This window comes from Filicampus tigris, chromosome 22, assembly GCF_054856515.1.
Source record: "Filicampus tigris isolate MCC_2025a chromosome 22, RoL_Ftig_1.0, whole genome shotgun sequence".
In the NCBI taxonomy this organism is placed as follows: Eukaryota; Metazoa; Chordata; class Actinopteri; order Syngnathiformes; family Syngnathidae; genus Filicampus; species Filicampus tigris.
The window spans coordinates 6,527,526-6,550,813 of record NC_141238.1 but is presented as its reverse complement, the minus strand read 5'-3'; the positions used below and the strand labels follow the sequence as shown (position 1 = coordinate 6,550,813).

At 43.0% G+C, this 23,288-nt stretch overlaps 2 protein-coding genes across 4 annotated transcripts in view; one reads left to right on the top strand and one right to left on the bottom strand.

The window, feature by feature from the left end:
- Positions 1–23,288, top strand: part of syn3 (synapsin III) — a 191,458-nt gene that overhangs the window by 25,022 nt on the left and 143,148 nt on the right. The window lies entirely within an intron of this gene.
- The window catches only part of LOC147126710 (chemokine-like protein TAFA-2), a 35,319-nt gene continuing 13,596 nt past the window's right edge, over positions 1,566–23,288 (bottom strand). For 2 of the 3 annotated variants that reach the window (XR_015084803.1, XR_015084802.1), the window contains exons 2-5: positions 14,168–14,262; positions 9,026–9,178; positions 5,298–6,073; positions 1,566–2,323 (exon numbers count right to left, since the gene is read on the bottom strand). Coding sequence is in view for 1 of the 3 variants with exons in the window: in XM_086022805.1 (XP_085878931.1) it covers positions 5,326–5,355; positions 5,949–6,073; positions 9,026–9,181; positions 14,168–14,262 (406 nt within the window). In the remaining 2 variants the exon portion in view is untranslated. Of the gene's footprint in view, positions 2,324–5,297; positions 6,074–9,025; positions 9,182–14,167; positions 14,263–23,288 lie in introns of all 3 variants that reach the window. The other variant, XM_086022805.1, reaches the window with a different exon arrangement.

Below are 23,288 nucleotides of genomic sequence, written 5' to 3'. Positions count from 1 at the left end.
TAGAAAGCCATTTGTTTTCAAAAATGAAGCCCTTTCACCGCTTCATCAGCGAGTCATTTCGGAGCGCTTTTCAGGAGGATCAATGTGCCCTTCGGGGACAAACAAAAAAAACAAAAAAACAAATCAAGTTATTTTTCAAAAGGATTGATTCATTTTTTTGTAAAGAAAATATTGGGCTCGAGGGGGGGGGGGGGGTCAATGTGACACCGGGCAGGACGGCGCTCCGCGCTGGTGGAAGGTGGTAAATTTCCTCCGGAGAAACTCGGATACAGCAGGGATAATAGCGTGCGCATTTCAAATCGACTCACTCCCATCGGGACTGCGATGTTTCTTTGTTTTTTTTCTTTTTTTCCTCTGAAGAGCCGCAAACCGACCAGATTTGAGACCACGGGCGTCCCGTGTCTGAGGTGACAAGCTGGTAAAGCCGTAAAGTTTGCCGTGACAGCAATGCAGCCGATTGAACTCAAACGCATCATCCGCGGGATTCTTCTGCAGCTGTCAAAAAAGTCTGAACGTTGCGCTATTTTTAAACGGCAGCATTTACCGCAACAATTGGGAAAGAGCGGGCGCGCCGCCGAAGACGAGGCTCGGTGGAACGAGAATCAGCAGAAAAGTGGAGACGGGCTGAAAATGACTTTCAGGTGAAAATAAACGTCTTGTGAATGTAGCACAGCACTCGGTTGAACGAATAAAAAAAAAAAATCGCTAAATTTTCGAAAATTTGGCTTTCAAAACTGTGAAAAATCAAGCAATGCTCCTTGCTCTGGAAGGCTGTGGGCGTGTCCACTGAATGTGCCTTAACCACGCCCCGCTCAATTGTCAAGTAACACGACGACGACGGAAAAATTAAGTCTACTTCATGTAGCGTTTTTTTCTGCCTACGTTTGAGTCATGAAAATAAATCCGCTTTTAGCCGACGGTGGCAGGAATAAATCCCAACTGGTCATTTGGGGTCTTTTCCGTGCCGCAACGATGAGGCACTCTAAAATGGATGCGCCAGCCCGCCCAAAGCACCGGTCCATACACTGGCTGTCAAACTTTCCCCCCCCCCCCCCAAATTTCCTCCTCCTCCGTCTTCCTTCTTTCTCTTTGCGAAATGCGTGCACTCGTGGCTGACAACCAGGCACTCGGAAATGAACACAACAGCCCGAAGCCCTGGTCCACACACTGGCTGTTAAGTTGGAGTTTTTAATTTTTTAAAAGCTGTCTGCCCTCCTCTCTCTTAAATCTTTCTCTGCGTGACGTGTGTGTACTCATGGCTGGCAACGAGGCGCTCTATCAAACCTCATAGCATCATAATATTGGAAAAATAGAGGCCTGTAACGTCCCACTTTTGACTTTTTTCAAACGTTTGCATACTGACCTGTTTGCTTGCTAATTTTTTGGGGTTATTTGGGATGTTGGGAGTGAAACTTGACATAATTGTCTCTTCTAGTGGCAGGATATGAACAGTGATTATTTTTCAGCCACTGGTAGCAATCCGCATCACTTTTGTTACTTGCGTTATGTTCCACTCATGCACTTGAGGGAAGGAAATGCCAGTACTCAAAAACACAAGTCATCAATGACACAACCACAGTTTATTACTGATGTCATCACTTACTCAGACAATGTCGTATTTGGATTGAAAACAGTCATGTGAATGTTGTTCTTAGCCACTCAGTGGAATTTTTTTTTTTTTTGTAATATATCTCAATAGTCAGACTTGAACCCCAGGGATCTGATTTAGGGCGGCAAAATCGCAGAAGCTGCCAGAAAATTGATTGAAAGACAAAGGACGAAAAAAAGAAAAAAAAAAAAAACGACTTTCTGCTAGCTGCCGCCGGCTGCTTGTAAAGATAGCCGCTGCAGCCATGTGCATTTTGATAAATGGAGAAAGGAAAACATGTTGCATGATGACATCAAACATTTCCGGCAGCGACGCGTCGGTGTGGTTGTGCACTTCTTTGAAGATCCTCCTGAATATCTCCGCTACTCGGCTACAGTACATGTTTTTCATCACGCTACTTGGTTCGTGTCAGCCACGATGCTCGCCGCCGCCGCCGTCGTCCGGCTGAAGAAGCAAAACCTGTCGAGGACGCATGACTCTAGAATTGAACACTTAGGCAAAGTTCACCATTGTAATCCACTACAAGCAGTACGGTATAAGAGAGCAAATCCGGTTGTCTGATAAGGCTTCTTTCAAAAGAGTCCTCTTATTGAAATCCACGTCTCTGATTGGATGTCCAATACAGTTCATGAGGCATTCAGTTTTCCAAGGATTCGCTGCAGTCTATTTACAGAAAAGTTCTTTGCGTTGGCAGCCTCTTCTCTTTTGATTCACCTGTGATTCAAAACAGGACACATTAAAATTGAACAGTGCCGACAGTAATTTGGCAAGTTAAGGCTGTTAAATTAAAAGCATTAACTATGGAGATTAATTTCAATTTTATAGCGCACTAAAAATAATTAACTCAGTTAACTCACTTCCTGTAGCAGCGGACCCCTGCTCACTGTGCAGCCAAACTTAGAGGAAAGACGGACTTTTACATAGTTTGACTTTGAAAAGTCGCTCAACGGCTCATTGGAGAAATGCAAAATAATTTGCGCGCTTTGCACAGCCAAATTCAAATACCATATTAGTTGTACGTCTTTGGTGCGTCGTTCAACCGGTGTGTTTGACAGGAAAAGAATCGTATTCAAGGATCAATGAAAGTTATTGGAACAGTCTTTGAATCAAAATATACTTTTGTTTTTTTCCCCCACATGAATTCCAAGATTTTACTCAAAGTATCGGCTCCAAGCTTCGTAAAAAATTGTTGTTGGAAAATGCAATTAATCGCGATCAATTATGGAAAATTTTGCGATTAATTACAACATTTTAATCACTTGACAGCACTAATACACAAAGGTGGTAGTTCGGATTATAAGAGGTCCTTGGACCCAAAGAGATTGCGAAGGCCTGACCTAGCAGAAAATTTGCTGATCAGGAACGTGAGGAGCAACGCAGAGTGAAGACTCGACTTTTCTAAAAGAACATCCAAGAAAGAGTCGTGAGACCTCAGCCCACACTTGCTGGCAAAAAGTTGGCAAAGCGGTAAAGAAATTCACATTATTTAACTCTTGAGGCCATTTAATATTCTTGCAGTTGCCTTTTCATGTGCACTAAAGGGAGACGAGAGCGTCGGTGTGAGTAGAAGGTGAAACAAACAGCCACCTGATTGGAATTCTCATTTTCCCTCTGCGCTTTGCCTTTGAATTCAGAGCCATCCAAAGAGGATCAGCAGCATCAGCAGGGGTGAACTTAACGACCCCTGTTTCTAAGGTGGGAATGTTTCCCGCGCTTCGGAAAAAGACGGCGCTAAGTTGGACGCGTGTGCTCCCGACTTGAAGCTTCGCACATGAAATTGCCTGTCAAGGCCGTCCGAGTCGGCTGACTGCCGGCTCCTTTGCTCTCGCCGGAAAAGAACATTCCGGTAGAGGGGAGTGTGCCGAGCAACCTTTTGTGACGGCTCCCTCCATCGATTCAAACCTCCTGTCAGCTGCCACGAACTGATTGAATTGACCGACTCCAAGAAGCCATCGTCCAACTTGTTAGGGATACCCAACTTTGCATTGGCAAATTTTTTTTTTTTCGATGATGATGAGTGAGGTCACTTAAAAAAAAAAAGTTAAAATGTCCATCTAAAATAGTATATTTGAATCATAAAATGACAGGGATTGTCTTTAGAATTGAGAGAAGAACCTGCTTTGCCAACCCCTGATGTAAACAATATGCTCAGATTGTCTTGAATAATGCATCGGGAGCCCCGTGCGGCAGATCCATCGCTCGAAAATAACAGTAGGTCGTCGCAGCATCGAGCTGACCAGTGAGCAGTAGGGATGTAACGAGTAAACGAAAACCGATTTAAAATCGATTTGCCCTGATTAATCGGATTTTCGATTCATCGAAAATCGAGTTGATGAAATTCATCGAGAAACTGATGTCTTGAAAGGTTTTTTCATTCCAGAGGCACAGCACATTTTGAATGTGTGAATCAAGTGATGTTTTTGCGCCATTGCGTGTTGCGTTTGCGGATGGCTGCAGAACCGCACTCGTGCACGGAGACAGGCACATTAGCAATTTTTAAAAAATCGAATCCAATCAAAAATCGGGAACTGAAAATCGCAAAACCGAATCAAATCGGAGCTTGAGTGAATCGTCACATCCCTCGTGAGCAGTAAATGTTGTTTCCGCTAAGATTCCGATCCTAAACTCTGCGTGTGATGAATGCGCCGCTAATTTGAGAGTAATTTGCGCCTAGCGAAGACAAAGGTCTGAAATGCTCATCTTTAGCGGTGGCTGTGCGCCGGATCTCTTCAGGAAGGGTGCGAATGGTTATAACAACAGTTGGATGATCGTATAAAAATAAAAAATAAAACACTTTGCAGTCTTAATTGGTGTCTGACAGGTGCTAATTTAATGCGCAAAGGCTTATCTTCCACACTGTGAAGTGCTAACACAGCGGGTGTGCAGCGTGTGTTTATGTCGTTGAGTTGTCTACAACACCGACTGGGTTTATGATAATAAGGTTGGTTTAAAGCCGCAGGCAGGATTATTAGGTCATAATACACCTGGAATATCAGCAGGAAACGGAAAGCTGACAAACCGCAAACTCAACTCTGCCCATATTGTGTCGGTAAACACTCAATGGACGATGTGAGCGATTCAAATATGCAGAAGTAAAACCTTTGCGCTGCTTTGACGAAAAGACAGGCATAGAAACAATAATTGTAGTTGTCGCAATGGCACCGTTGAAAATAAGATTTTTATCGTGTCCAGATAAAGTCCATACGTTTACATATCATTGTTACATGAGAAAGTGCAAGTGATGAAGCCACAGATTGGTTGGCATTATTTTTCTAGTATGATTTTTGACCGACTGACGGATTTATGGCTCACTGGCGGATTTATGGCTCACTGTTTGCGCCGCACTTTTTTGGTCGAGTTTTGTCAAGTGGTCGTAGTGAACGCTTAAAAAACTACAAATCCTATTCTTTAGTAAGTTAACAACTCTAACTGAAGTTGATTAGTTCATTGTTTTATTTGTTAAAAATATACACGGAAGAGGACCTGGGGGGGGGGGACCCAAGTAATTCAATGGATATTGTAGCGAATCATATATCAGGCGTGCGTTAAATGAATGATTCAATTTAACTCGGTAGGAAATGCTGAGAGCGGGTTGTCTTCTCACTTTCTGTGCTAACACCTTTTGCAATGAAATTGTGAAGCACAATTATAAATAATACAAGGGTGTCGATGAACCAAAATATCTCACCTGGAGTCCCCTGGTGAAGTATGTGATGTTACCAAAGCTGGTCCCTATCGGCGGAAATCTTTCCCCATCATCCATGTTAGAAAGACAACAACAACAAAAAAAAAAAAAACAACATATTTGAATCCGATTTAATCAGCAGCGGCGCAGTAGAATTCCAAACCTCGCTTCTGCATCCTTCCTGGGGGAAAAAAAGTTAAACAAATATACATCGCGCTTTTGAGGTCCCGACAAGTCCCTGAATCAATAGCCCCGGGCTCCAGGCTGCCAGCTCCAGGCAGGTGTGGTGTGGACACTTTTAAATAATTAAGCACATGGAGCGAGGCAGAAGCAAAGTCTATGGGTCATCATAACACACTGAAGGATACGGGCGTCGCGTTACAACGTTAAAAGCAGGTAATTGGAGCGAGTAATTGGCCAGTTTGGGTGATCAAAGTGTCTTGAAAGTGCTAAGGAGACATGGCAGACCATTGATCGGAGGCCCCGCCCCCTCCCCCCCGGAGGCCCGGCTGCAAACATTAGCTGCTTTTCAACCCGACGTGGCCCGGGGAAACACGAGAGAAGCTTGTTGACTTTGGCCCAAAGCGCGTAAGGTCACGTTCAACAAGTTGATTCCTGCTCAACAGACGTGTTTGCCGCTCCAAAAATCCCTACCTTTGTGGTCTTGATTTTGTTCCCGGTGGCACAGCTCCATCCCTTCAGATCGGGAAGGACTTTGCATTCCTCGCCGTCAAGGCACGGGTGCATCTGACACCACCACTTCTGCTCCACTATGGAGGCTGCAAAACACGTCGACATCCTGGACTGGTTGGCAGCCAGTCACAGGGCACATATAACCAAGCAACCGCTCGCATTTACACCTTTGGTAGATTTTGGCGTCCTATATCGAGGGAATTTCGGATGAATACTGACACTGATATTGTTTAAAGCGACACTGTGTCATATGTCAGTTTTTGTTTGACGATGGCGGCGCCATGTGGACAAAAACTTTCGTGTTTTGACAAAAGTCAACCACGTGAGCTCTCGCTGGCCTGCAAGTTGGACTGAATGGCATTTCTATTTCCAGCGGCTGTGTGAAAGATGAATAGCGATGTGGCAATGAATCTAATTTTGTTTAAATAATACTTTTGTTTTTTGGTTTGTTTTGGGGTTTCTGCCTTACCAGTAACAGCGCGTAGACGTTCAAATCGACTTCTGTCAGTATGAGTGAGTATGCCGTAAAGCAATTCAGGACATTTGTATTTTTTTTTTTTTTTGTGTGTGCCAGGGTTGCTCCCATCCTACCCCAAAGTTGCTTAGTGCCAGTAAAATAACGATACAGACCCCACCCCCAGGGCATGACAAAAGTCCCATTCGACTACTTGCAAGTCAATGTTTCATCAAAAGAGTTGTGAAAAAAAAAAAAATATTAAGGTCGAATTCTCGCCCAGTGCTGCTTTAATACTCAAAGTTGATACATCATGAGACGGCTAATCTGACTGAATTTTCATAACCGTTCAATTTTTCCATTGGGATTATGAATCTTGATTTGGACTATGGATTTTGGACAACGTTTATAAGCAGGAGAAAAGTGTCAAGTATACAATTAATATTCCTTTCACAGGTCGATTTAAATGCTATTTTTAAAGGTCCAAACAAAAACGCAAGTCTTCATCTCATGACACTGATATCGGGCAATAGCGACACCAACATTGGCATTTATAGTATCGATATTTGAAGCTATTCTCCAAACGTTAGCAGCCACTTTGAGAAAATGCATACGCGGGAATTCAAACTCGGACTCGCAGGTCACAACATCCGTACACTGGCGCAGTCCAATGCGATGCAGCGTGGCCTATAACAGACGCTATTATCAATATCACACATCTCTTTCATTTTAGCATTAGCGGAGGACGATGGCTGCTGTAATCTGCGCGTAACACCGCAGCCTCAATAGTCAATTGCGGCGAAACGATGTGGGAATCACCATTGTCTGTTATAAACCAATCAATCGAAAAAAAAAAAAAAAATATGGAGACGGAAATCAATTTGAATCGCACGCACTTGATAGCGTCCGTAGCAGCAGCGCCGTTGGAAAATGCGGATGGGGTCAATGGCGGGCAGATGGCTATTAAAAAAGCCGGCAAGGTTCCTTGTCAAATGCTAACTACAAAGAGGCCATTGCATGTGTTTCGGTTAATGGTTAATGATGCGACTGTGATGGCTGGAAACATCTGGAAGTGTGATGCTTATTCATTTGTTCTCATCGCGGCCGCTAGAGAACGGCTTTGACCTTGAACTCGTTCGTTAACAAGAAGCGCATTTTGTGTAATGAGCGGTGGCTTATCGAGTTGAGAATGTTTGTTTGGGAGCGCGCGTTCGTCCGTTTGGAATTAGAAGCGCCGCTAATGCGATATTTTCATAACGCAAGGGGGCCAGGTCGCTGTTTTTGAAGCATTATTCAAGTCGGCGTACGTCCTCTCAGATGGAGGCTCATGAGATGATTTATCAGGACCAGGCCGTCTCACACAGAGCGCAGTTAAAGGTAATTCCATCTTGGAGGAAAAAAGGAATAATTAAAAGGTTAAGTGCTGGTCACTTTTGCCGAGAACACCCGCCGAGCGCTAAACTGAGGCCGGCGTCTCGCAGCTCTAATTTGCAGAAAATGTCAATACTAAAATGTCAAGGAATAGGTCAAACACAATTGGATCCAGAGTTTAGAACGAAAGCTCGACCAAAGCAAAGTCGTTCGCCGAATGTGCTGAGCTTGAGGTCGGACATATTAGCGTGTTAAGAGACACAGTTGTCATTAAAGGAAAACTATTAAAGATGATATACAGTAGTATAGTCAGTCCAAACATATTTAGTTATGCAGCAAAATCCACCCGTTTTTAGCCATCTCAGGGGGCGGCCATTTTGTCATTTTTGCCGACCGAAAATGACCTCACATCTACTCAGGGCTCAGGTAATAACCAATCACGGCTCAGCTTCAGAAAACAGGTGATTGGTCGTTACCAGAGCCCTGAGTAGTCGTGATGTCATTTTCAGTCGACAGAAGTGACAAAATGGCCGCCCCCTGAGATGGCTGAACACGGGTGGATTAACTCTTACCCCACAAATGCAATATTAATCAGAATGCCGTGTTTCAACTAGTGGGCTTGCATAGAACATATTCTTGGAAAAAAATATGTTTGGGTTGACTTCCGCTCCAAGTTTAAATTTTTTAAATTTTTTTTTACTGCAGTTCTAGCCACTCTTTGCCGTAGTGCAAGTAGACTAACGACCGAGTGATTTAAAAAATAAATAAACAAAAACAGTCTCTTATATTTGGCAATAACTAGAGCTGCAACAAAAAAAAAAAAAAACAATTCCCCAAAAAAGCTTCTCATAGCAAAATTTCATCCTCGAAGCTTTGCGATGATTATTTTTTTCATTTGGATTAATGCCGCCAACACATCATTGTTAGCTAATTTAACATAGCCTACCATCGCTACTTGAACATATAGAAACGGCTTCGCAAGTGGTCAAAGAGTAACCACGACACGCACTTCGCCACGGATACGACAGCAGAAAGTGAGGACGTGACACCAAGTGGACCGAAATAATACCTGCACACATGGCAGCGTCTAATAAATCGCTTACTGGATTAGCCTCCCGAAAATAGCGGCTAGCCGCCATCCTTCTGATCGCATGAATGGGCTCTCATCTCAACAACAGCACGTAAGCGTAGGACATATCGTGACAAAGGCTACCGTCGACACAGGAGGGGGCGGCTCTGGTGGTGCCGGCCACTTGGCCCGGGAAGCAGGAGCACTTGACGGTTTGCGAGCGCTCCTCGATTTTGTTCTTGTTGCAGCAGCGATGCAAGGCGACCACCTCGCAGGTGCCCGTGGGAACATGCTGCGCTGCTGGAGAGATGACACGGAGAGAGAGAGAGAGAGAGAGAGCGGGGGGGGAAACAAGGGAACAATCAGTGTTTAATCCTACGCCGCGTAGTGAGTTATTACCCTCCACTCGTGGCCTTGGACGGAGTCCCATAAGAGCATCGCTCCCGGGGCCTTTACAACACCTCTTTCATCTCTCTCAGCGCTAATACTCGCCAAAGGAGACAGCCCATTTTCTTTTAAGGACTCTCCTCTTGTACAAGGCCCCGATTTTCTTGTCCGCGTCATTCAATGAAGAATCGCCACCGTCTCTAGTTCCCGTAATGCTTGCGCATCTTTCGCCAGGCCTTTTTCGCGGAGGGAGTGAATTCCGCGCCTTTGAAAGCCGCGATATGCAAACAGAGGCGATTGATCGTCGATTGAGTCGTTCAAAAATGCTTTGGATGGCACGCTGCTTTGGAATGCCCCGGGGGAATGAGCAGCTTGGCCGTCGCCATTGGTAACGCCGCATTGATCACGAGGCAAACGTACTCATAATCTGTATTTAAGGTTAAATAAATTGCTTTGTAACTTTTTTTTTTTTTTTCTGAATTCAGTAGCTCTTTAAGTAACTGTAGTCAACATAACCAATCAGTGTTGCACAAATATATATATATATATATATATATATATATATATATTTTTTTTTTTTTTTAATCCAGCCAGTAACTGTAGGACAGAACCAATTCTGCCCGGGCAGCAGTCCGATTGGCGAACGGCGAAAGTGCAGCGCTGCAGAACTCGGAGCCAATTTCCAGATCCCGGCTCCAGTCTGAATTATTTAGAGCCTCAGCGGATCCTTCCCCTATTAACCGCTTGTGACATTTTCATGAGGCGTCCCCCTTCTGACGATACCTCCGCCACGGCAAACGGTAGAATCTGGACGCGATTGTAATTGTCTGCGCTTTTCAACGGAGCTTTTATAGCGTTCGCTTACAGTAACCACCCCCCCCCCCCCCAAAATTTTTTTTTTTAACCTTTTTATACGGTACACTGAATGAATGATCTCATCTCAAGAGAGACACAATTTAATAATGAAAAGTAGCACGCTCTAATGAGGTCCGCTGAAATATTGCCGTTTTTGGACCACATAACAAACGCGTGGGCACAATTCTTAAGGAACGGCGATGCCATTCCGAAGCCGTCTTCGCAAATACATTCAGACGCCAGACCGAGATGCTTTTCTGCGCGTGTGTTTGGCGCCCAAAAAAAGCTAAGCGGGCATCCAAGAAGAGCCCCCGTATCCAATCGGGAACTCTCGGCGCCAAGCGCGTCGCTTTGGAGAGATTCTGGCAACACTTGTCGAGCACACGTTTAAGCCGCTCCACTTGCTCCGGATGCGTTTGTCTTTCACGCCTGGGGGGGGGGGGGGGGGGGGGGGGCAGAGCGTGAATAAGCAGTTTTTCAACTTTGGGAAGACCACCTGTTTGGCGCGGGCTCATGTTTGACGTCACAGCCGTTTTCTGAGCACCCGGTGAAAACTGCCGAATAAGAGAGACGACACGGCAGCACGGCTTTAGAATACATTTGCGTATTTACATAATGATGCATAAGCAACTCACATTATTACGTTGGAGCGCAGCACCGCGGGCGAAATGGTGTCCTATATTGTGTGCCGGGAATGTAAAGCGTTCATTTCAACACGCCGACTCGAGTTCCTCCTCGACCCCTTTTGAAGTTTGTTCTTATTTAGAAGTCTAAACGGATGAATCCTCAGCTTTAAGTTCCGTCAAATTCAGATGCCGCCGTGCGAGTCGGTGACTCATTTGTCACCCAGCTTCCTTTTCTTTTTTTTTTTTTTTTGACGCTCAACATTAGATCGCATCCCGAGAAGTACCATTGTGAACCCGATACCCACTGCGAACGTATTTGTTTTTTCACACGGAAGATGTCGTCTCAGTGAATCCCTTGAACTGAGATTGCTTTCACTGAGAAGTGATGCGACTTCTTTTTTTTTTTTTTTTGTTGTTGTTGTTTTTTTTTTGTTTTGTTTTTTGCAACACGGTGCTGAAAATACTGGGCGGTATGTGCGGTTTGGTCCCGGGAGAATGCGAGGAAACTGCAAACGATGCCAACTTTGCCTTGTTCGCAGGGACTGATGGCAATGATAATCGGAACGCGTTTTTTTGTGCCGTTTACAACTCTCGTGCAGGGGAAATTGTCTTTGCGGATCCTATGACTAAATCACAAATGCATGCAGATGTATGCTAATATTGATAAGTGTTGCTTCAGATATACATTTAGATCTGATATTAAATGGGGTAGAAAATTCCGATTCTTATGAAGACAACTATAGAGGCTACTGTGCAGACTTGTCACTTGCATCATTATCTCATTCACTGCCATTGACATATTTATTCGTCTTTTCACAGTGCAGCTAACTTATTGAGATTTTTAAAAAAAAATTTCAAACGTTAGGGTAAAAGAGGGTCTGAAAATATCTGGCAATGAATGAGTTAATATCCCACAATTTATTTTTATCATGTTGAAAATTAGTTTTTTTAATGATACTACACTTTCATTTTATGGGCCTCAAATTGTATTATGGAATGTGTTTTTTTGTTTTTTTTTTACCTTAATTTTTAATTTTTAATTATCAATGAAATCATTAATGTGTGGGCTGTCACTCATCTTTGCTGGGAACAACTGAATTTAAAGGATACTTTTTATTTCTTAATTTTTTTGTAGTAATTTGGTGAAAGATAACAGATCAACGTAACCCCCCCTGGCAGAATTAACTCATTCACTGCCAGATATTTTCAGATCCTCCTTTATCCTAACGGTTGAAAACATTTGGGAAAAAAATATAAATGAATTCCTCGGATTGAATGGCCGGACTGTGAAAAGACAAGTAAATTCGTCAGTGGCAGTGAATGAGTTGATAACCACAAATCCAAAGATTTTGCCCGTAAAAACGCCACCATTTACACCCGTCTACCCCGCCATTTCCGTTCCATATGCATTGAACTGATCTGACCTATTTTTTCCGAGAGGAAGAATTCTTCATCTCGCTCTTTCTTCTCAGCTAACAAATTAATTTGGCGTGTTTTGGATTTGTGCTGGGCTGGTTTCATGCCCTGAATTACAACAGGTTTACAGCCACAGACACAACGCACAGGGGAAATTAGCGTGCCGCAATGGTTATCAGAGAGAAATAGGATGGGAGATTATTCGCATCCTCTTCCTGCTAAAATGATGAGCGCCTCGAGTGCGCGTCCCTGCCAGTCAAAGGCGAGCGCATCAAAGAGGCACGCTTCCGCCTAATTGGCCGACAAAGGGAAGAGAGGTGCGTATCCATCATGCTCGCAAATGGACATCCCGTCCACCAGGGGCGGCGCGGGCGCGCCACCTATCGCGCGCGGCCGCGTGCTGTCGGCGCGAATGGCCGAGTGATCAAACGTGTGGCTTGGCCTCCGCTTGTAGTGTTACCAACTTGGTAATTGATCTCGCCGGGTTTACAAAGCTTGACAACACTTTTAACGAGGAAGGGATTGAGTGGAGTTGGGCTCAATACAATTAGCTCAAATTACTCAAGTGGGGTGTTTTTTTTTTTGTGTAAAGCACCACTTGTGTGTTCAAAACTTCTTCGCTTCCAGTTGCTTGGTGCTTGGCAACACGGCAAAATCCCCGAAGAGCGTTTTGTGTGTGACCTCATCTTTGAACATGAATGAAGTTAAGAATTTGGAATGTGTCCATAGTTTAGTCTGTGAGAAGGAATGAAGAGTTGTATTGTAGCTTCGTAACAATTGCAAAAGCAATCTCTGTATGTCTAAATGGAAGAATCTTTGGCTCTACTGGCATGATACGTGCTTCGCCTGACTTTTAAAAAGAAATCGGTATATTCTGCGTTTTGACGAATATCGGCATCGGCCTTTTTAAAACATCTGATGGCCGATAATAAATCAATTCAAAACTGTGTTGGAATCAAAACAAAGATATGTGAAAGTTTAATTTTCGGTCTTTTTGAAAATTTTGGAGAACTTCATTTATTGTCGAAAACTATATGGAGCTATTTTTTTTTTAAAGTGTTTTCATTTCAAGGCATGCTGACGACCCTTGGTCGTTTACAGTAAAAATAATACCAAAAAAAAAAAATCAACATTATGCAAATTGTTAAACAAACATATGCTTAAAGATGTTTCAACAAAGTTAAGAATTTTTTTTTTTTTACATTTTGATGTCAATATTTTCTTTTTTACAAAAAAATCACATCGGCTCCAAATATCGGTTATCGGTCGCCTTGACTACTAATAATCGGCATTGCCCCTGAAAAAAACACATCGGTCTATCGCTATTAAAAATGCCAATTTTCAAATGCAAACATAACTTGTAGTTCAAGTCGAATCCGTCCCAAGTCCTTGACCTGGCAACTAACTCTTAAGTCACGTGACTCGAGTCCCCCTCCTCTGATGTCTGGATGATATATGATTGATTAATGTGAACACTCCATCAGCCAAAGAGCAAAAGCGACGACGAGCCCTGAGGCCGTCGCTTGCTGCTAATCTTCAAGCACGCAGAATGCATATAAAGCTTTTATTCCTGGCTGCATGTACGGGCTTTTGAGGCAACGATATTTTGACGATATTTTGCTGGTGTCTCCTTTTAGATGAGTTCCCATTTTGCGGCGCTGCTGTGTCTAATCCCAATGTATGTGAAGACTGATTGATAATCCTCTGAAAGTGCCCTTGCATTCTATAATGATTAAGGGCAAAACTCCGTGATGCGTTTTTAATTGTTTAACAATTCAGAGTCACTACATCAGGATTTGACGACCAAAACAATAATTAGGATTACCATAATGTTATGCTCATATATTTGTTGCAACGCCATACATGGAGAAGTTATGGGCTCTCGATTGCTAGCTTAGTTCAAAATATGAGACACGGCTTTTTATTTCAGGGAATATAAGGCCCATGAGACTCAGTGGTTTCCACGGTGATGTGTTGAGGAGCAAGACGCCAAAAGACTCACCTGTCGAGCCCTCAGACATGTCCCAGAGGCTGATGGCGAGCACCATGACGAGTAAAAGCCCTTTGCTTCCAACCTGCGTGTGTCGCTCACTCATCCTGGCAAAGGGAAACACTGCATTATTTATTGGCTTGAAATGGCAAAATTGGCTACCGTCTGGCGAGTGAATCTCACATACATAACGCACTGCAATGGAAAAAAAACAAAATTTGTGATCCCTGTTACAGTGCGGTTTAGGGCTGGGCTATTTTGGGGGGAAAAAAACAAAAACAAATCATGATTATTTTTTATTAAAAATGAAATCACGATTACTCGACACAATCATTCATTGATTTCAAAATGTTGCATTCATTCAACTAGCAAACGATGCCCAATGCAAATTTTTGCTTGCTGGTCGATAGGGTTGTCCATTTGAGTGCTAGCTTTAAGCTAGCAATTTAGATGAAACAAACTATTTATTCTATTTAAATATACAAAGTGCGTACTTTTACTCTTTATTCTGTTTAGTTTTACGGTACAATCCAAGTGGGGTGTCAATACACAGCTTAAAAGTCGCTCGTCAAAACTATTGCTGCAAGGAACACGCTGTATTCAGGGTGTTTATGAAAATCGAAATCACGATGAATTGCCCCGAAATAATGAATTCTGGGGATGTAACGATTCACGCAAGGCCTGATTCGATTCGATTTTCAATTTTCAGTTCCCGATTTCGATTCAATTCGATTAAAAAAAAATAAAATAAAATGAATGACTCCTTTTAAAACCAAAATATGTTTTTATTTTAACATCTGCATTTTTCCCTTGCTACTAACAATAGCTTTTTGTAAAAAACTTGAACATAAACTAATCATTTTAACTGCTTAATCACATTTTTGTTAGTGCCAGGACTAAACATGAAAATTAATACATGGACAATAGATTTGACTGTTATAATTTGGGATCAAAATTTCAATATCGATTCTTTTATCTTTTACGCCGATGCATATTTGAAGCAGTTCAAATCGATTTTAAATCGATGAATCGTTACATCCCTAATGAATTCCGTTCAAATGAAGATGAAGGGAAGGTAAAACTTCGTCCGTTCGAGTTGGGCCGCCGCGCATAAACCATCTGGCACGGCGTGTGTAATCTTTGACAGACAGCGATCACATTTCGAACACTCCGCCCCCCCCAAAAAAAACGGGATGCTGCAACAGCACAGTAATTACTGGAAGAGGCTGCGTATCGAATGGTGCGAGCGTGCAAAGTTACAAGTAGCGTTTATGCCTTCCTTACCGCCTCCTGCCTCTTATCTGGCCGTGCTCATTGACATATAGATTGTCTGAACCTCTGAGGGATTCTCGTGTTATTTGCATACTTAATTACAGTTATTTTGGACGAGTAAGTGAGCGCCTTTGTGCAGGATTTTTGACGCGTCTCACCGGACGCCAGATCCAACGCCGTGTCAAAATAGAAACGGAAAAGTTTTCCGAAAGCAAATATCCGTCATCATGACGTGGTGTATTGCCACAAAGTAGGGATAGACATCTCGCACGGGCCGATTATCGGTGCCGATAGTCTGCGTTTTGATTCATATCGGCATCGGCCTTTTTAAAAAAATCTGATGGCTGATAATAAATCAATTTAAAACAGTGTTGGAATCAAAACAAAGTCATGTGAAAGTTTAATTTTCTGTCATTTTGAAATTTTGGAGAACTTCATTTACTGTCGGCTATGACCCTGGTTGCTCCTTGAAGTTTTTGTTAGAATTTGATAAAGATGAAAATTGTCCAAAAAATTACTACAATATGCAAATCTGAAAAATTGTTAAATAACGCTTGAACAAGGTTAAGGATTTTTTTTTTTTTTTAATATATATTTATATAGTCTTTTTTACGAACAATGAATACCGGCTACAAATATCGGTTACCGGCCGCCTTGACGACTAATAATCGGCATCGGTATCGGCCCTGAAAAAAACATATCGGTCTATCTCTACCACAAAGGAAGTTTGCTTGAGGATGGGTCAAGAATAAAGCTCAATTCATTCCCCCCCCCCCCGAGATTAAAAATGGCCGCTTCTCTCTTACACCCCAAACAGTATTAAACTTCCGCCGTCCTTCCTTCCTGTTGCTCTAAATGGATTCTGTTCAAGGTCCTCCTTGCTCATGATTGTTGGCATGCTAAAAAGGAAAACACTCGGGTGGTTTTCAATCCGGCTTTCCGAGCAGACTTTTTCCCTTCAAGCAGTATGTTAAGTGGGAGCCAAATCACGGTGTTTTTCTCAAATTGCTTCGTATCAATCGGCCACCGGCAGCGGGTCGGCTGCTGACGTTCACCTTCACATGTACGGATTTTACGGCCGCTGTTTTGCGAGCCGCTAATGGCGCTCGGTCAACGAAGAAAGGGTCATCGGTGACAAAGTACAGGCCCGCGCGGCGGCGGCGGCGGCGTTCGATGGTGGCTATCCACGCTAAGGCCGCAATTCTACAAATGGCTCGCCGTTGTCCCTGAATGTGTTGCGTTGCGGAGGCGTCAATCGGCTGGAGCTTGACCTTGTAATACGGCTCGTATCGCAATACCCCAAAACGCAACGACCAACGTTAGTGTTGTTAGCGAAAGCCGCACGGAACATCGAGTGACCCGTTCCATTACAAAATAAATAAATCAAACGTCCTTGGGTTTATATCCGACCTGCAGCTTTGAAATTCATTTGAGTTTTGGTGACTCACCGATCTAACGGAAAGCACAGTAAACATTGCAAGGCCGTTGAAAATGAACTCGCACACATACCGCGAATTCTTTCTGCTGCTGTTCATATCGCGTGAGCATTAAAGTGGCATCCTCGCAATGTCTGGTTCAAATCAGCGCTCTTGTTTTGTAATTGAGGTTATTTTTTGTGGGAAGGAAAAAATCCAAAATATGAAAAAAAATATTGTGGAAAAAAAAATTCACGAATATAGTAGTTTTGCGTTGTAATATCACCAATCACCACTAGATGGCAGATATGTCTTAGTTGCGTTTACACTGGGTCCTATACTGCCCTATACTACAATGTGAATAGGCCTAATTTTTTTTTTTTTTTGGTGGTGGTGGTGGTTTAGAAGGATGTGCAGAACAAATATAGAAACTCAATAATATTCACCTAATGAGTGACAATATGTTTGTGAAAAAAAATGTGCAAAATGAGTTTTTACACTTAAAGGAGGTGTCAACCCAAACATTTTTTTTTCAAGAAAATGTTCCCAGCAGGCCCACTAGTTGAAACATGGCGTTCTGATTAATTTCGCGTTTGTGGAATGTAAATGAGGCAGCAAAATGCACTCGTTTTTAGCCGCTTTTTAACGACACATCACGGCTGACCTGAATCTGAGTCGCTGTGAGCAGTTGTGATGTCATTTTCAGTTGACAGAAGACAAAATGGCCGTAAAATTATGGCCGCATAAAACATACCCTTGAAAAAAATATGTTTGCGTTGACTTCCACTTTAGGTTTCTTGTGTCGCAGTTTTGTGCTGTCCTTGAATGGTCATTTTAATGCGAGAGAGCCCTTTGCGCTGGGAAAAAAAAAAATGACAGTATATGGTTGTTTTTATTTGTTGTTGGGTTAGAATAGTGGCATTGAAAAATGTATAATCAAAAATTAAATATATTAATATCACTTATTTTGTCCTTATTTAAAATAGCATTTTTGTCATACATCTGGTTAGGAAGTGCGTGGTCCTATATGCCCCCCCCCCCCCCCCCACAATTATGGCCCCCTCCAGCATGCAAGTTGCCCAACCTTTGTAGTATAAGAGGTACAGAAAATGCATGGATGGAGAGTTTCGATAATGTTTGCCCACAGCATGAAATAGCACATCAAGCATGCAAAAAAAAAAAAAAAAAAAAAAAAATCATTCACATGTATATTCCATGAGCTGCGTTGCCCATACTGTGTGATGACTGACAAAAATAGAATGGGCGCCAAATGAGAAAATGACTTGCACACACACATTCAATGAAAAGAGTCATTATCATAAGTGTTTTATTCCTCTTGAAGCATATTTCACCCCCCCTTTGCACTATATTGTGAACTGCGCTGTAGGGAACTTTCAAATGCAAATCATCACCTCCATAGAGAATAATACCATCTTTAAAAAAAAAAAAATGTTTTTATTGCTGCTGCCTCTGGAGTGCTGCTGCATTTATGTGCTCAGATTCATGCGGCGATTGGACTTTTATCCTGTTGCCGCGGATTAGCTCTGGTCTAGATGGCCGATTCCCCCTTTCAACATGACAAAGATGCAAAAAAAAAAAAAATGAAGCTAAAACATCCCGGTGTCTTAGCGACGCTGCTACTCAAACTACTCAAAAAAAGACAGAAGCGAGTTGAAGCTACTTGGTTGGGACCAACAAAGGCAATTGGGAGCCGTGACCTCTTTCCTTGTTGTCGTCCCATTTGTGTCACACATTTTCCTTCGCTGATGTTTTTCATTAGGCAGAAAGAGACTCTTTCGACCTTGGCCTATTTCACTCCTTTGCCTGCTTTTGGTGGTGCGGAAAGACGATGAACGCACAATGTGAGTCATTTTATCGCTATTTTAATAGTGGCTGTCAGGCACATTTGGTCACTTGGGATGTAGTGCTTCACTTGCAGCCCCGATTCGATTTTCCATTTTCAGTTCCCGGTTTTCGATTTTTTAAAAAAACTGCTCGCATGCTTGTCTCTGTGCACTGGTGGGGTTCCGCAGCCATCCACAAACGCAATCACGTTTGGCGCCAAAGCATCATTTGATCGACGCGTTCAAAATGTGCGATGCATCTGGAATGAAAAAAAAAACTTTCAAAACGTCATTTTCTAGACGAATGTAATCAACTCGATTATCCGATTAATCGAATTGATTAATCGGGGCGAATTGATTAATCGGGGCGAATTGATTTCAAATAGATTTTCGATTAATCGATACATCCCATTTAGCAACCTATATTAAAAAGTCAAATAAACGTAAATGTGAAACAGGAATATGCCGATGCAAATATTGCCGCACAGTATCACTTTATTCCGTATAAGGTATGTTACTCAAACTCACGAGGTGTTCTTGTAGGCTGAAATGCCAGCACGGATGACAGCGCTTGACCGCCTGGCTCCATTTGATTGGTCAAAATTTCGGGAGATTGAAGTATATTTTTAGGTAACTTTGATCAAGTGTGTTTTTTTTAAGAGTTGAGAGAGTTTCGGTAACCTTTCGGAAGTATTTGAGTACATATGGGCATATATTGGGTCACCTTTAGGTAGTGTTCCAGCAGATTTAAGAATGTTTACGTAACCTTTAAGAAGTGAAACGTTTGAGAAAAGTAAAATATGTTGTATTAAAACTACTCAGGCAAAGTGCAGTTTATTCCCAAAAGTTACTTGAGTAAACGTAATAGAGCAAGGTTATTGGTTACAAACAACCTCTGCCAATACTTTTTGGTGAATGCCGTTTTGTTTTCGAGTTTTGCATTCTTTGCACTTGGCGTCATCTTCGAAAAGCGGGGCGCACCGTATTCCACTTGTCTCCCTTCCCTCCCGTGATATTTCCTCCCGAGCACGACAGCGCTTTCTCAAAATATCTTGCTTGCAAATCAGCTTTACTCGTCAACCCTCATGCGCTTTGGACTCGAAGTCGGTAAACCTTTTTTTTTTTAAAAAAGTGTAAGATTCAATTTTCCCTTCGCCTCTCAATGGGAGGGATCAAAACGCTGGAAATGCGAGTCGCTAATCCGCAGCATCCCCGAGATTGTAGGGCGGGTGCAGAAGCCGAAAAAGCTGGACTTTCCCTTCTCGCTTTCCGGGCCGGATTCGACACAGGGACTTATTCCCCCCCCCCCCCCTTTCCGTCGTCTATCTCACTCTTTACTCGGAGCGTGACTGAGACCGTCACCTCGGACGGCTGCGGGGAGCCGATTGCTCCATCTGAGAACAACCGCGGCTCCTTTTGCCAAAACACAGACGTTGCCCCCGTCACTGGAGACGACGGCCCGGCGCGTCGACTCTCTGCGATCGCCAGACAAGACAAGCTGTCGGGGCGCTTTGTGAAGCGCCACCTCCACTCTATGAAAGGAGCGACGCTTTAGCGCATTGTTCTGATGGCTCGCTAATCAAATCATTACACGGCAGCCCGCGGCGACGCGCGGCAAGAGGGAAGCGGCCGACTCGGGAGAGGCTCGCGCGACTTCTCGGGCCTTCGCTTGCGAGCCGCCGCTCGTTTCTGATTTGCTCTGGATGACTGTTTATGTCACACGCAATACATCACGTCGCAAATCAATGACTGGTCGGGCGTTTTGCACCTTCTGACAGATTTGAGTTGGGATCAGTTTGTGTTCTGATCATAATGTGAGATTAAAAGGATTTCTGATCAAGCCAAAACGATGCTTTTTTTCCCGTAGACCAGCAAGACAATAGACAGAAGACGCTGCCATCAGTAGGGATGTAACGATTAATCGAAAATTGATTTGTTGATTAAATTCATCTAGGAAATGATGTCTTGAAGCGTTTTTTTCATTCCAGATGCGTAGCACATTTTGTAGACAAGCGTGGTAGCAATTTAAAAAAAAAAAAATTGAGTCAAATCGAAAATCAGGAACTGAAATTTGAAAATCAAATCGGGGCTTGAGTGAATCATTACATCCCTAGTAATCAGTAATTATAATTACCAAAACATCAATGCTATCCTCCATTAGCCTGTCTGTGGTGTTTTGAATCTTGTTAGCATCAAGCTAGCAGACCTTCATCATTAGCTGATTTGGTCTCGGTGTTTAGTAAGCGCCGTTTTTCCAGTGAACTTCAACCGGCAGTGACAAAATAATTGCTTGATGCAAGCACGCTGTGCCTCTTATTCAGAGAAAAGTGCGAGCCAGTCTTCATTTCCTCAATTATACGATCATTTCCAGTTAAGAGATTCTTAAAAAAAAAAAAAAAAAGTGTTTTCATCGGTTAAAATGTGTTTGAAGCATATCGGAGGATAAAACTGCACCATTTTAAAAAATATGGTCTGACGATTGTGGATTTGTTGCTTGTCCCTGCAATGAACGGAGCTTTACCGTACCTCGGCAACACATGACCTTTTCATTGTTTACGATGGAAACGTTGAGTCGCTGTTTTTTTTTAAAAGCGCTGCTGACAGCATGTCGAAAGGTTTGCTCTAAGGTTTGCTTTTGAAGGTCCGTTTTTGGTTCAAAGGTTTCATGTAAATGGCCTGAGGCACGGCAACTATACTGCTCATCAAGACAATCATAATTTAGATTCCTCAGTTAATCGATCATATATGTTTTGGGACCGCCGCGCACAAATCCCAAAGCTGAAACCACGTAGGAACGTTCCGGCCGCGAGGCAACATTTCCCCCCCCCCGCCCCCCCATCCATCCGCTGCAGCGCCTGCCTCGCATACGAGAGGAAAATTAATTGCTATCCCGTTTGGGCCGAAGAAGCTGTCAACTGACACCGGCGCTGCGTGCCCTCGCCGAGAGTTTAACCACCAAGGCGACCTTGCGTAACAAAACAGCCAGACGCCACCCGAGAGGTCGCCCTGGCCCAAACCACAACAGCCAAGCCGACTCCACCCTTGTATTCCCTTTAATCCTCAAATTCTTTACACAACTGTCTCATACTTGCAAGGAAAAGTAAGACACTGACTGTTTTGGAATTTCTGGCAGTAAGTCCAACTATTGGCACAAAGAACAAGACAACAAAAATCATGCGCAACAAATTCCAAACCTTGGAGGACATAAGACAGCAAAAGTTTGAAGAGCATTACGCGCTAACCGCAACACCGAAATGTCGCGTTGTCAACTTGTCATAGACATTTCTGTGAAGGACATCCAGTACAGCTGCACCAAGGTCCAAAAGAGCAGCATTTTGTCAGCAAACCCCCCCCCCAAAAAAAAACAGACACTTTGTGCTGTCACTTTGTTCCTCTGACAAATGGGAGGACACTCGCAATATGTTGGGTGGCTGGATGCTACAAAAATGATGGATGGAAAATTCAGTCCATTTGTGTTATTTTTAAGGTTGTCAAAATTAAAGCATTAACTATGGAGATTAATTTAAATTTCATAACGCACTAAAAAGAATTAACTCACCGTTTTATTTACTTCCTGAAGCAGCTGACCTATTAGAACAGTCTTTGAATCAAAATCGGTTCCAAGCTTTGTAAAGAATTGTAGTTGAAAAAGGCGATTAATCGCGATCAATTATGGAAAATGTTGCGATTATTTAGTTTGAAAAAATTGAATCGCTTGACGGCACAATCTTCCAATGACTGAAACATTTCCGTTTGAGTTTTTCGCCACCCATACAAGCAAGCTCTTTAACTTCCGTTCATTTGGCATGTCATTTAAAAAAAAAAAAAAAAAAAAAAAAAACTTTTCATTTTATTTGTGTATTATTTATTTGGTTTATTTAAAATATTGTAAACCAATATGAGTCTGAATTGAATTGGCCACAGACAAGTTAGACTTCTCATTGCTGACAACACGCTGATTTTGGCTGAGTTCATTTTTCAGTCCGTGCGATCGTAACCCCACAAAATTCCCACATCAGATTACTGCAGCCGATGAGCGTGGTGATTGGGGGGGATGGGGGGGGGGGGGTGCAGCGCGCCGGCTGCCGTGTTCGTTGATGACAAAAAAAAAAAAAAGAAAAAAGGTGAAGCGTGAGGTGTTGGGGCACGAGGGAAATCTATTTTAAGGCGCGCAATGAAACCTCCGCCTTCCGCGGCGACAACAGGAGAGACGTTGACAGGCAATTATGACATTCTGTAATTAGCTCATAAGCTAGGCTAGCTCCGCTAGCCAATTATCATCACCAAATGCCACGTTTGACGCCTCTCGCCCGCTCGATTTGACAAGGGCGCAGAGCGGACGCCGGCAGTTTGTAAAGCCAGCGCATTCCGACTATCGGAGGCGAAATCGAGATCGCCTGGGATGAGCCTAAATGCTTTTGAGGCGGCAACGTGAATTCTTTGTTGTCTTTCTACACCATGACATCCTGTCTGGATATGTTCAGCTCGGAGTAAAAACCCACAGTGATCTAAGATATGAGCTGGAGAGACAAGTGGCATCCTTCACCGAAAAAAAACAAAAAAACAACCAAAACAACAACAAGCAGCGGGGCCAATTTACTG